Genomic DNA, 14,815 nt, shown 5'->3' with positions numbered 1-14,815 from the left:
TCTTGCACTTAAGGCTCGGGGAATATTGTAAACGTGGGGGCAGAAAGAGTCCGAGGATCAGGGAGTTTGAGGCTGGACTATCAGAAGCTACACCCACGAAGTCTCACCAACATGACTGGCCAAATGTGAGCTGGACAAAGACAACGCCAATGGACATGCCAACTTTGACAGGGGAGAAGCTCTCAAGGCTTCAATCCTACCCAAAGAACCATGGGCAACTGAAGAAAGCTGGGGGCGGAAGACGTGGTCTTCCTCAGGGAAGAACACAATTGTTCATCCAGTGCCAAATGGTCAGTCCTGAAAACACACATACACGCAACATTACTCAGACTGAACAGGCTATATGTAGGAATATGTATGTATATACATATATGCATTCAATAGCAATTAGTGAAAAAAAGAGGCCATCAGTGTGGAGGAGAGTGGGCAGGGGCATATTGGGAGGGTTTGGAGGGAGGAAAGGGAAGGGAGAAATAATGTAATTCTATTATAATATCAAAAATAAAGTAAAAAACTATGAAAAGAACTTGGATATTTGAGCCCTGCACGTTCCAAGGAAGACCTTGCTGACCCAAGGGTGCACCATGAACCATCCCTGGAAAAAGAATATTCTACAAGGTACTTCCTGTTCCTTTGTCGTCTCAGCCATACTCTTCTTCCAACAATGTATTCTTCCTGTTCAATTGTCTTTTGAACCCCAATAACCACGGAGACACCGGTGTCTAGGCAAGTGAATGACTTCGTTTGTACAATGGAAAAATATGGTACCTACCTCACAGAGGGGCTTAAGTGAAATGACAGGAAGCTTGGGAAGCATTTCCACTGGGGGTCTTCAGGGAGTAACTTTGACAGCAGATTTTCCCTTCTTCCCTTACCGGGAGGCTGCCGGAATGAGTGTATTGAGACTATGTAACTTCCAACAACTGTGGAAGCAAATGAGCAGCCGGCATTCTTAGAAGATGGCAGGAAGTGAACTGGCTGAACTGGCTAGGCCCCTCCCTAAGGTCAGTGCAAATGCTCCGGAAAGCAGCTGAAGCTGGTGTGAAAACTCGAAGACAGTCAAAAATAAAATAATTATGAAAACATTTGTTACATTTCACATAAAAGTAGATCAGGGTAATTATTATTTGGGCCTGTGGAAGAATTTCATCTTCTTTAGGACAAAACAGTGTCTGCAAATGTAATCAAGTTGAAGTTCTTGAAATGAGAGCATCCTGGATTACCCAGGTGGGCCCTGAATCCAGTGATGAATGTCTGTAAGGGACAGACGAGGAGATGAGGTACACAGATGAAAAGGCCATGTGCAAAGAGAGCCAGAGACAAGAGTGACATGGCCATTGAGAACACCTAGGCCACCAGAGATAGGAAAGACAAGGGAGGGTCCACTCCAGAGCCGTCCTGGACACGCACACCTTGACTTGGGACCCCTGACCTCCAGAGCTGTCAATCAAAGGACAGCGGTCTGTTCTCAGAGTCCTAGGAAATACAGCGTGGCGACCGAAGGTGATCCCTAAAGAAAGCCAGCTAACCACACAAACATGCTTCTCTCCAGGGCAGGGCTAAAAGTCCCCAGTGCTTCCAAAGACAGTGTGTTCAACAGTTTTCCAGTCTCCATGACAAACACCTGGAGAATGCAATCTCAGAGGCGGGGGGGGGGGGTCTTCTTCAGGCTGTCTGATTCAGAGATATTTAGTCCATGTGCCTGACTCACCACCCCTGGGCTCATGAGCAGGAACATTACGAGACAATAAAGCTGCCCACTACATTGTGAGGAGAGAATAAAACAGCCAGACCCAGGGAGGCTGGGGACAAAGTAGAGCCCCCAAGGACATGCCACGGTGCCATCCTTCAACTCGCCTCACTCGCTGCTCTGGAAGTTTCCATCACTTCCCAATAATGCCTTCAAATGATGAGTCTGACAATAGATGAGTCCACAGAAGGGATCAGAGACCTGACAAGCCAATCACCTGTCAATGATTAGCTCCAGCAGCTGGGCTGAGCAAGCCTTCAACAAAGATTTTGTGTATGTGTGTGCGTGTTGGGGGGGCGGGGCGGCACTTTATACCCAAACCATAACAACAGCAATGGTTTTGAACACTGAAAACATCCCCACTTCCTGTTTCTAGGATCTAAGAGGAAGGGATGAGCCGGGGAAGGGGTCCTTCCAACTGGAGGCTGTTGGTTTAGGTTTCTGCCTTCATTGGTGCACAAGTACAACCTTCCCTAAAACATTAGCAGAACCAGTAAGAAAGACAGAAGGGCACCCCACAAAGAAAAGCTGATAGCCACAAACACCCAAAGTAGACAGAAGTGTGGGAACAAAGCATGAGATCACTCCATTCTGTCCTTCACGCCGCCGGCATAAGCTTTGCAAGCACAAGGTCTTTACGCACAGCACCTAACCATTCAGACACACATACACACAGATACACACAAGGGGGGCGGGGAGCAGGGAGCATACACATTTTCACAAACGTCTTGGCACAAATCTTCATGTATGCACATTTTTATAGTACAGACTCACATGTTGTAAGTGGGCAGACGCTGGTGCCTTCCAAGGTTTGGCTATGGCTGCTGGAATCTGCCGTAGGTTACTACTACTCTGGAGTTGAGACCGGTGATCACCCAATGCAACACTGTAACATTTAACACTGCCTTCCCCAAAGCACTCCCACAACTGCTACAAGACCCTGACCCTGACGAAAGGAAATGTTATCTAGAAGAAAATTCCAGAGGACAAATTGGATACACGACTCGGGCAGCACAATATTCTCCTACCTAAAAAGGGGTATGGCGAGTGAGATGGCTCTGTTCTCACACGGCCTGTGCCTCTCATCCTTCATTTCTTCTGTCCCTTACACACACTCATTAATGGAGTTAATTAATGGAGTTATCAGGGCCTGCCTGGATAAGATGCTCTCTTCTCAAGAACTGCCAAGGCCTGAGGACCTGAGTTTGATCCCTAGGATCCACATGTGGAAGGAGAGAACCCACTCACACACATGTGCTATGGTGCACACACGCACATCCCACCCCCATCACAACACTAAACAAATAGATTTGAAAAAGAGAAGTCTATATCTGTTTTGAGAAGAGTCACCAATGCCAGGGTTTTTCCAGATATTATGTTCTTCAGTTTGCCACTATAGAAATGAGAGGGCTCCTAAAAACTAGCATTAAATGGAAACTGATTTTTTTTTTCTTTTTGGTAAAACATGGAGAAGTTGATAGGTAATGCAGCAGCTTTTTGTGGGCCATCTCTTAGTAAGACGGTTCTTATCTCTGACCCTGATTCACTCTTGGCCTCTGATGTGAACTGCAGGGGTACAAAAATCACCTCGATTTTATTTCCTTGAGTCCCGTCATCACAGTCTCTGTTTCTTGAGAAGCAGCCCTCCAAGCGATGAAAGAGCATAAATCTCATCAAATGCTCATGTCCATGCCTAGCGGCTTCTCAATGAGTCCACGTCAAGCACCAAGACGATGCTTTCTTCAAACTTCCTCCCTAGCCATGGCTGATTAAGAATTCATCTACCAGGCTGGGGATGTAGCTGAGTGGGAGACATCTTGCCTAGCACGTGAGGTTCTAGGTTTGATTCCCAGAATGGCTGGCTCCAAAGCATTCACATATTCATTCAGCTAATATTTATTGAGGAGCTATTTGGGGCCAGAGAGCATTTGTATGAGATTTAGCAATGGATTAAATAGAGAAAAATCCTCCTCTGTATAATTTATATTCATATAGAGAGACAGAATCTATATGAAAAATCAGCAAGATACATAGTTTGTTTCGTCAGTTAAATGCATAGAAGAAATGCAGACTGCAGTACCTGGTGGTGTTGACATATTTTCTCCCTGTATGCCATCAATACAGCCAAGAGTGACCTATTTGTATTTTGACTTCTTCTGTGTGTGTGTGTGTGTGTGTGTGTGTGTGTGTGTGTGTGTGTGTCCAAGCCTGATGACCTCTTGGAGCCAAGCATCTTTATTCAATGACCATCTTGCCAGTTTTTTGTTTGTTTGTTTGTTTTTGAGACTGGGGTCTCAGGTTGGCCTTGAACTCATGATATTTCTGCCTCAGCTTTCCAAGTGATGGAATGATAGACGTTTACCACCCTGCTCTGCCTAAGAATGACCCATTCTTCATTTATTTGTTAAAAACCATCTTCCACAGATGTTTTCTTCTTCAGTGCTTGGGCTCAAGCTCAGATTGTTGAATGTGTTAGGCAAGTACTCTACTGCTGAGCCACACCCCCTTCCCCAAGGACACATTTTTTTTTTCTGATTTTTGTTTTTGTTTTTGTTTTTGTTTTTCGAGACAGGGTTTCTCTGTGTAGCTTTGCGCCTTTCCTGGAGCTCACTTGGTAGCCCAAGCTGGCCTCGAACTCCCAGAGATCCGCCTGCCTCTGCCTCCCGAGTGCTGGGATTAAAGGCGTGCGCCACCACCGCCCGGCTTTTTTCTGATTATTTTTTAAAGGTAGGGTTTCTCTGCATAGCCCTGGTCATCCTGGAACTTGTTCTGTAGACCAGGCTGGCCTTGAACTCAGAGATCCACCTGCCTCTGCCTCCCAAGTGTTGGAATTAAAGGCGTGTGCCACCACCGCCAGGCCACCAAGGACATACCTTAATTCAACTGTTGCCAACCTTACCAGTCTAGCCTTCTATAAGCTGTCCTTGGCTGGCTAACAAGTGTAAATGCCTTTTTCAAAATAAGTGTGTCTTTAACAGATGGGGGAGGAAGATGGAAGATGCTAGCATTTCCTAAGTGTGTGTTGCTCACCCAGGCCAGCAGTAGGAACAGGCTGATTTGACATCAGAGCTGATCTGTGTAACATCGTAAGAGAGATAACAAGTGTCTCGGCTTACCCATGGAGAAACAGTCATGACAATAACTTGCTGAAGGTCACACTGTAAGTGGCACAGGGGAAATTTGAACTCTGCGCCCACAATTATAGTCTTTCCTTCACTATTGACCACTATTGGCATTCTTTTTTTTAACCTACATTTCCTCGATTGATTAACCGCTACAGACTCTGAAGCATTGTTTCAGGTTTTATATAGCAGAAGTTACTTCACTTCACAAAGGCAGCCTCACTTCAGATTTCTCTACTTAGGCTTATATTACCCTATAGCCAATAGAATTGAACAGCTAAATAAAACATTCATATCCTATACTGAGCACTGACTACTAATTTTCAAATTAAAACGGTCATCAAATCTCACAATTATTGGTTCCCAACCCCTCTCCCCAGCCCACCACTTTTCCTTTCTTGTTTCTTTGGTGGTTGAATCTTAAGCCTGTATCTCCAGCCAATGGAATGCCCAGGTGCCAATGGGATCCCATGCAACATATTTAGATGCTAATACAACATACAACCTCCAGGATGAACGACTGTGTGAACCAGATCTGGATAATTCCTAGACATTTCCACTTAACGGTGTTCTTTTCAATTACCTCGATAACAGCTTCCAGGTCGGAGGAAGCAGATATCGTGCAGATAAAATGACAGTCCTCGACAAAACGACGGTACCATCACAACTTCCTCCCCTTAGCGTGGGAACAGCTCATCTTTTACTATGCGCCCAACAGCAGGTGCATTGGGGGGAAATAACAGAAGACGCACCGACAAGGACCAATGGATTGCAGGGCTAGGTCGCAGTCTGCGGCAGAGCTCGGCGTGCAATTCTCAGCCAGCAGCACTCGCCGGCGCCCAGGGGAAGGAGAGCCCGAGCGAGGCCGGGATGCGGGGCGCGGGGTCCCAGCCGCTCCCTCCCCGCGCGCTCTCGGAGCCGCCCGCAGGAGCGCGGCGCGCGGCCGGGGCGCTGGGCGATGGCTGCTCCGCCAGCTCTGCGCGCCCCACCGCTGCCAGGCCCCGCGCCCCCGCCCTGCTCCTGCGCCCCTGTCCCTGTCCACGCGCCCCGGCTCTGCCCTCGGAGCCCCTGTCTCTGTCCGCGCGCCTCCGGTATCCCCACTCCCCTCCCCGCGCGCCCCAGCCCGGAGTCCTTACCACAGCTTCCTCTTGAGCGGCAGGAGGCTGCCGCGGTTGGACGGGGTGACGCCGATGGCCATCTGCAGCACCGTCAGGTATTTCTGGTACTTCATCTTGTCCCCGCTCCGCTCGCGGGCAGGGCCCCGCCGCCGCCGCCGCCGCCGCAGACACAGCCCCTCCAAGCGCTGCATAGATCAGCTCTGGGCCATCCGCCGCCCCGCCGCGCGCACCGGCTCCCGCTCCGGCCGCCGTGCGTGGCCCGCTCGCGCCGCCGTGCGTGGCCCGGTACCGCCGCCGTGCGCGCCCTCCGCCCGCTCTCCGCCGCCCCGCGCGAGCTCGGCACCGCTGCGCACCGGCGGGCGCGGCCTGGAGGCGGCGCTAAGCGAGCCTTGCAACGCGCAGGTCCGCACCCCACGTGCCTCAGTTTCCCCAGGGGCTGGCAGCTCATTTTCAGTCGATTATGGCCGTAAAGAATCTCAGAGCACGAAAAAAAAAAATTGTATATGATTACCACTTCGTGGTTTCTCTCTAAGTGTTTTATTTTCTGCCCTGATGTGATTGATGATTTTATATTTCTACACGCTGCGTTGCATATATGTTATATATACATGGGGGTGCAATTCTCACGCACGTGGTAGTTCTGGATAGTGGAAATGCTGGAGTCGGGTAAATGCACCTCAATAATCAATTGTGAAAAGTTGAGTTTGTTCCATGACCTTTAAACTTAATATGGGACTAATGTATAGGGAAAAGAAAAAAGTAGACAACGGATGCATTTTACGCTATGATTTAAGATATCGCAAATATTAAGAATTAAAAGCAACATATTCAGGCAACATGCCTGCAATCGTCTCTGTGGATTCAGAGTTGCCCTGAGAACACCGGAAGGGGGTGGAGCTGGCGAGGGGGCTCAGTTGGTCAAGTGCTTGCTGCAGAATCATGAGGACCCGAGTTCCATCCCCAGCATCCCTGTAAAGATGAACTTGTCAGCCAGTCTCGCCAAATCATCGAGAGACCAGTCTAAACGAAGGTGGACAGTGTTATTTGAGGAAGATGCTTGATATCTACCTCTGACCACCACACGGTTCCCCCACACACACACACACACATGTAAACACACAAAAGGCACAGCATTGAGGGTAAGTTGAGCCTTGCTTGGCCTCAAGGGCACTGTGTATCCACACAGTATCTTTTCTGTACTTTGGCAAATGCTCACGTTAGGATTCCTATTCGTGTTTTCTCACTTGGGCTGCTACCGTGCAGGATCTCAGAGGTCCTTTCATGGAATTTTGGGTTCTGTTCCTCATATTTCCTCTCCTGTGCCCTTATTCTCTTTGTCACAGCATCTATGCTGGCTGGTTTTTCTCAAGTGAATTCAAATTAAAGTCACCTGGGAAGAGGAACCCCGATTGAGGAATTGCCTCCAATAGATTGGTCTGTGGGCATGTCAGTGTGGGCATTTTCTTGGGTAGCAGTTGCTATGGGAGGGCCTGGCACACTGCTGTGGGTGGTGCCCACTCTGGATAGGTGGTCCTGGGATATATAAGAAAGCAGGCTGAGCAAGCCATGAGGAGCAAGCACTCTATCCTGGCTTCTGCCTCAGTTTCTGCCTCCAGGTCCTGTCTTGAGTTCCTGCCTTGACTTCCTTCAGTGAGGGACTGTGATGTGAAGTTGTAAATGTAAATAAACTCTCTCTGCCCTAGGTTGCTTTTGGTCAGTGTTTAACACAGCAAGAGAGAAGCAAACTAGAACAACATTCTTTTCTTCTGTTTCTGTTTTTGCTTGTTGTTTGTTTGTTTGTTTGTTTGTTTGTTTGTGGCAGGATTGCACTATTGCCCAGGCTGACCGTGAACTCCTGTCAGTCCTCCTGCCTCAGCCTCTAAGTGATGGGATTACAGGTGTATGCGCCCACACCTGGCTCCATCCACATCACCCTCCTTGCTTCAGTTCCCATCCTCATTCAGTAAGTTCTGCTGCCTTCCTGTCTATGGCCCCTGGAAAGCACTGTTCCGACCACGGTTGCCTGTCTCTTCCATGCTTCCCTTTGTGGAACAGATTCCCCTTGATGTCCATCCTCACTGAGTTTATTGTTTCTTTGCTGCACCTTCATCTTTGTTGATTGATTTCGTCTTTCCAGTTCTCTACACTGCTGTGGAGATCAACTCCAGCAAGAGATGGCAGCGATGGGACTGCATCCCTTCCTGTCAGCACCTGAACTTAACAGCAGGTGCCCACGGACCAAGCATAGGCACAGTCTGAAAGAACCTCCGTGGGACTGGGGAGGTGGATCGCTGGATAAGAGCACTGTGTAAGCGAGATGACTCTAGTTTGGATACACAGCAGCCCCCCCCCCCCAAGGTTATGACCCTCTCATCCCTGGAATCCCAGTACTGGGGGGGATGGGGCACAGGCTGGAGACGGGAAGATCCATAGGCCTTGCTGGTCATCAGTCTAGCCAAAAGCCAGAGAGCTCCAGGTTCACTGAGAAGTCACGTCTCAAGGGAACAAGATGGAGAATGATAGGGCAGATCACCAGATGCCAAGGCTGCATGCAGGTATAGTGTCTTAGTCACTTTTCTAGTACCATGACAAAACACTATGACCTGGGCAACTTATAAAAGGAGGCATTTAATTGGGGGTTTCCTTACAGTTTCAGAGGGTGAGTCCATGACCATCATGGTAGGGAGGGTGGCAGCAGGTTGGCAGGCATGGAGCTGGAGCAGTAACTGAGAGCTTACATCTTGAGACCAGTGAGGCAGAGAGGGTACTGAGAATGCCATGGTCTTTTGAAACCTCCAAGCCAACCCCCAGTGACAAACTTTCTTCAACAAGGCCACACCTCCTAATCCTTCCCAAATAGTTCCACCAACTGGGGACGAAGATTTCTAATATATGAGCCTATGACTGCCATTATCATTCAAACTACTACATATGGTATACCATATGCCTGTGCACATGTACGCACGTGCGCACACACATACACAATCTGCTGTGATTAATTACTGATTATAATGGACTGCCATTAGAGAGACTGTGGATGGAATGACCAAGAGCAGAGCCTGTGTTGGATGCATTTGCTCAGAGGTATTGTGTCATGTAATTGAAATCTGAACATGCTTTGAGGGACTGATGCTGTTTCACTAAAATGCAGTAGCTGATACTGGACATATCTGAACCTGCACAGCCAAAACCATTTATATCTGTGTGTGCATAAGTCCATATGAAGAGTCCTGGGAACAAGTTGCCTTTATGCCCATCAGAAAGAAATGCCAAACGTTAAGCCTCGCCCTCCACAGTGTCTCCATCTTCATTTTCAAATTTGGGGTGTAAGATTAGCACACATCGATTTCCCTGTGCTTTGGGCTCCCACTATTATTTCACACTTAGGTGGGAAAGCACATCTACATCCATTTCACTTCCATTTGTCCAGGACTTTTAGCTCTCACAGAAAATAAGGAACCGGTAGGTCTCCAACATTTCAAATTCACACACATGCAAGAGAGGGCCTTGGATTCGTGTTGAGGATCACACCCTGGGGCTAGTGCATGCTAAACAAATGTTCTGTCACTGAGCTACACTCCCATTTTGTCATTTTGAGACAGGTGCTTGCTAAATTCCATTACAATACTCCGGCCTCAGCCTCCTGAGCCCTGGGGACTACCATGCCCAACATTACCCTCTTAAGAAACATCGGGTCTCATCAGCACACATCCACCCTTTTATTTATTTATTCGTCCTTTTGCATGGCTTTTGCTGCTTGTGGGGTGTTTGATGAAGCATTACTTTGTGCTGAGTAGTTAATGCAATCAAAGGCAGGAGGACCTATTCAGGGAAGTGAGATATAGAGAGAAATATAAGTGAAGCACTTTCAAAATGGCAGAAAAATCTTCATCGACATAAAAGACAGAGCATGGCAAAAATGGCCAAATCCAGCTTGTTGGGAACTCCAGACATTAGCCAGGTTTGCAACACTCCAAAGAGGTTTATTAAAAAACAAAACAAAAAACCCAACAACAACAAAACCTTCTGAATCCTGGTGAGAATGATGAGCTCTATGACATTTTGACTTGACCAACCTCCATCTGCTGTGGATATTGCTCTATATAAATAAAACACTGATGGCCAGTGACCAGGCAGGAAGTAGGTTGCCAGACAGGAAGTAGGTGGGACAAGGAGAGAGGAGAATTCTGGGAAGCAGAAGGCTGAGGAGAGAGACACTGCAGCCACCGCCAGGACAAGCAGCATGTAAAGACTCTGGTAAGCCACCAGCCACGTGGCAAGGTATAGATTTATAAAAATGGGGTAATTTAAGATAAAAGAACAGTTAGCAAGAAGCCTGCCACGGCCATACAGTTTATAAGTGATATAAGCATCTGAGTGATTATTTTATAAGTGGATTGTGGGACTGCGGGGCTTGGGGAACCTGGAGAGAAGCCCTCCAGCAACATCCATCCTCTCTTCCCCAATCTGTCACCAAAAGACACACTTGAAAGATACAAATTAGTTAAAGAAGAGGGACCAGAAAGACACATTGCATGCACATCGTAATAAAGGAGCTGGAATGGAAGTGTGAATACTAGACAAAACAAACTCTCAGGAATGAAGCTGTTACAAGAAGAAATAAGGGCACTGTATAAAGGTGAAGGGGTCAGTCTACCAAGCAAGCATCACAAATAGGAATAAAATGCACGTGGCTGAGCTTGACAATATGACAAAGCCTGCTTGGATGTGGTCCTTCATTCCTACAGGGTCTGGACCATTAGTAGCTGCTGTGGGATGTCTTTCTGTATGCTGTAAATATATGTTGTTTCCATTGGTTAATAAATAAAGCTGCTTTGGCCTGTGGTAAGGCAGGATAAGAGCCAGGTGGGAAATCCAAGCAGAGTTAGGGCGGAGTCAGGGCAGGCACCATCCAGCCACCCAAGGAACAAGATGCCAGCAGACTGATAATGCCACAGCCCTGTGGCAAAATATAGATGAATAGAAATGGGCTAATTTAAGATGTAAGAGCTAGTTAGCAATAATCCTGAGCCATAGAACAAACAGTTTGTAATTAATATTAAGTCTCTGAGTGCTTATTTTATAAAAAAAAAAAAAAAAAAAAAAAAAAAAAAAAGGTTGCTGCCTGGGTGGGACTGGGCAGGACACAGGAAAACTTCTGGATACAAGAAACCCTTGCTTAGCTTGGATCTAGTTTTCCATGGGCTTTAATCACAGGATGTAGTACTATTGTGAGATGCTTTGAGGGACATCTTCATTTCAGACACCCTCTTCCTTACTTCCATTTTATCCGCATTACGGGTCCAGTCTGAGCTGGGAGTCAGCATCAACCTCCTCCACCCAGCTCAGTAACCCCTTTCTTTGTTGATTCTGAAGCATGAGGAGTCCAAAGTGCCTGCTTTCCCAGCTCAATGGAGCCTTTTTTTTTTCTTTCTTTGCGTGTGTGTGTCTCCTGGGACAATGGAGCACATGCTCTTAGAGACAGGGAGCAAAATTTTTGCCAAGGATGCACTGAGGGTTCATTTCTTTCTGTGATTCTTGGACCTACAAATCCTGATTCTGGAAGATGGCAACCTTTGCTGAATGCTAGGCCAAAAGACTGGTAGCCTTCTGGAGAACCTTGCCCAGCTGGGCAAGGTGTTCCCACATAGCTGTTTTATTATAATATTCAAAGGGTCCTTCCAACATTCTATCAAGATAGATGCCAGAGTCTGAATGTGTGTCCCCCAGAATGTATATATTAGTGAATGTCCCTTAATGGTGATGCCATTGGGTTCTGCAGCCTTTGGGAAAGGTGATTAGGTTAAACTTTCCCAAATGAGGTTTGTGGTATAAATGGCTGTGTTCCCCTTCTGCCAGCCAGGCATGAACCATCAATAGGCTCTAACCAAGCCCCAATCTGTCGATGACTTGATCTTGGATTTCTCAGCCTCCAGGACTATGAAAAACAAAATTCTGGAGCCAGTAAGTTATCAGTTCATGGTTTTGACTAAGTCATGGAGAACATGGTCAGTCCACTGGGCTGGTTGCTCTTGCTCCATTTGCTGGCCAGTGAGTTCCCTGCTCAGAAGCCATACAATGAGGAATGCCAGGACTGTGGAGAAGGCGTTGTTCTATAAGTCCACAGTCGTAGATTTGGCAGAAGCACCGTGTGCTGGGGGGTAAATCCATGTTCAGACTAATTATCCATTCCACTCAGAACAAAACATTGTCCCTCCATTGTGGAAGAAGCTTAATATAATTCACCTGCCACCAAGCAGCTGGATAATCTGCCCCCAGGGATGGCCTCACGTTCAGGGTCAGTGGTGTTCTCTGCTGCAGGAGGATTGGAGACTTGGCAATAGTGGAAGCCACAGCAGTCTTGATGAGCAGAAGCACATGTTGTCGAACCCATGTGCGGCCCCTGTTCCTGGCCTACAGCCACTTCGTTCATGAGCTCACCAGGCAATGACTGCAGTGACTGGGGAAAGAGGCCGACTTATATCCACAGAGTGTGCCATCTTAGCCATTAGGCTTTTTTAGGTACTAAAGGCCTCCTTTGCTTTTTATTCTTTGGCGATCGTTCTTCAGGTCACAAATACCTTCTTGTCACCAATTTTCTAACTACATTCCTTGCACACCTCATCCAACCAAACCATTGGCCACAGACCATGAATCAGTAAAATGTGGCCAGTTCTTCCCAGTAAAATGAGCAGCCAGGGGCACTGTTCAGCTCTCCTCTCAGTGGGAGTATTTTCCTATACACAGTTCTCCAGAGATGTCCCAGAAAGGGGCTCTAGCACTACGAGTGTACTCTTCAGGGGTGACTGTATGTCACACATATCTCTCTGGAATCAGACCTAAGTCTGCTCTTCCTGTCTGCTAATTGTTAAGACTTCTTATGCAGTCACAGTTACGGCTGGAAGAAGCGGCAGGGCCACAGGAGTGGGGACCACAGGCGTAGGGTCCTTCTCATGCCTTCTCACGTGGCTTATTTGTGCCCGGTCAGGCTCAATTTCAGATACCAGGTCCATTTAGCGATGGAGTGCGGCTGTGCACACTCACTTCCTGACTTTGTGATCAGACCGCACTCAGTTCAGGACAGATAGCTTAGGTCACATTCCCACGTGATAGCTTGGTGACTCATTAGTAAGTGCCCTACACAGGACAGGCTAAGAATTTCCTTCTCAAAAAGAGAACAGTTATCTGCAGAACACAGCAGTCTCTGCTCCAAGATTTGAGATCACCTTTCAGCACTTGCCAAAAGCTCCAAATAGCATCCCTATCTGCCACCAAAACTTTCCAGTACAGCGGCACCTGCTGTGTGGCATGTCCCAAGCAGCAGAGCAGCGTGCTAGGCAGCCTGGAGGTATCGCAGAGCCATCTTCTGTTCTCATCCCCTCTCCAAACCAACAGCTTTGTGCGTTGCTCGGTAAATGGGCTGGAGCAGCAGGCCTCTATGAGCAGGTGTCCTCTTCCAAACGTCACAGTCACTAGGCATTTTACCTCGTTGGTTACAGAAGGGGCCTTTGCAACACACAAGCTTCCTCTTTGAAGATACCATAATGCACCTGCCTGATAGAAACTATAGAAATTTCATTGAGGTGGAAGACGCCTGAATTTTTTAAAAAAATGTATTTATTTACCACCTTTCAACGTGTAAGTATCTTACCAATAAGTGCATATCAGCTGCCCCTTCTCATTCCTTAAATCTAACCCGCAGAATGTTATCTACATCATGGGCTGGCATGCTGTGGTGTGGAAGGGAAACATAATGAAGTTCCCCATGGACTAAATTCTGACACAGGGATAGAGGCCTGATATAGGGTAGTGAGAATGTATTTCTGGCTTTACCAGCTGGAAGCAAAACACTTCTGGTGGCCTTTATTAATAAGGATGCATTAAAAAGGCATTTACCAAACCGCTAGCTACATATCAGACACCGGGAGGCGGGTATTAGTTTGTCCAGGCAAGGAAACCACATTTGCTAATGAAACAATTTCAGATGGGGTAATACCTGGTTAAGCTTAAGCTTGTGATTACCCACAGTTACTCTCCTAGGTCTGTCCACCTGCATAGGCCAACAGGACTGCTGAATGGGGATGGGGTGAAAATCACCACCTTTGCATCAGGTGGTTGTTGGTGTTGGAACTAATTCCTGCACCCCACCCCCACTGGAAAAGGGTTCTGCTTTTACCTTAGTTTTGCTCTAGGTAGAGAAAGTTCTTGTGGCTGCTTCTTGGCCTTTGTAGCCTCATTCACAGGCCAGGGAACCAAAATGGGGATCCTGCCTGTGGCTGAGTATGTTTGTTTCAATTTTGCACTTTGGAACTTGGAAAAGGAGCCATGAGGTAGAGTTAGGGAACCACTGGCCTCATTGTGAGTGGACTTATTCCAAAAATTCAAAGATCGTCTGACCTCCATCAGCACCTACTGTTACTGAGCAACCACAGTGACTCTTTAGGTGTTTTAGAACTAGGGTCAGTTCAAAGTCAACAGGATCTCCAAAGAGCTGATTCTTTTCTTCTCCTCAGTGCACCATTATAAATGGCAATGGGTCCCTTAGAGGGAGATGGGTAGAATGTCTAACAGTCTAATTTTTTTTTAAATAGGGTCCTTCCTTAAGGGAGTCTAGATACCATTCATTTAACAGGATCTGGCTCTATAAATTGACCCTGGGGCTTGCATCAAAGAGTGTGATTCTGTTTTGTGATTCAAGTTAGACTTCATTCTTTTGAAAGTTTAATAGGCTTCTAATCTACTTCCCTTCTAGGGATGACTCAAAGAATGAGCCAGTGCCATCGGTCTCTATGCTCACACTATTCTGAGAGCTGTTTTGACTCGAG

At 47.2% G+C, this 14,815-nt stretch overlaps 1 protein-coding gene across 5 annotated transcripts in view; it reads right to left on the bottom strand.

Annotated features, from left to right (window-relative positions):
• Positions 1-6,229, bottom strand: part of Tjp1 (tight junction protein 1) — a 259,549-nt gene extending 253,320 nt beyond the window's left edge. For all 5 annotated transcript variants that reach the window (XM_028872824.2, XM_028872826.2, XM_028872827.2 and 2 more), the window contains exon 1: positions 6,009-6,229. In XM_028872824.2, the coding sequence (XP_028728657.1) occupies positions 6,009-6,181 (173 nt within the window). In that variant the 5' untranslated portion in view covers positions 6,182-6,229. The remainder of the gene's footprint in view (positions 1-6,008) is intronic.
• Between the last annotated feature and the right edge of the window lie 8,586 nt (positions 6,230-14,815).

The sequence above is a fragment of the Peromyscus leucopus genome, chromosome 1, assembly GCF_004664715.2.
Source record: "Peromyscus leucopus breed LL Stock chromosome 1, UCI_PerLeu_2.1, whole genome shotgun sequence".
Lineage (NCBI taxonomy): Eukaryota > Metazoa > Chordata > Mammalia > Rodentia > Cricetidae > Peromyscus > Peromyscus leucopus.
The sequence above is the reverse complement of the archived record's forward strand: the minus strand, read 5'-3'. Positions and strand labels throughout refer to the sequence as shown.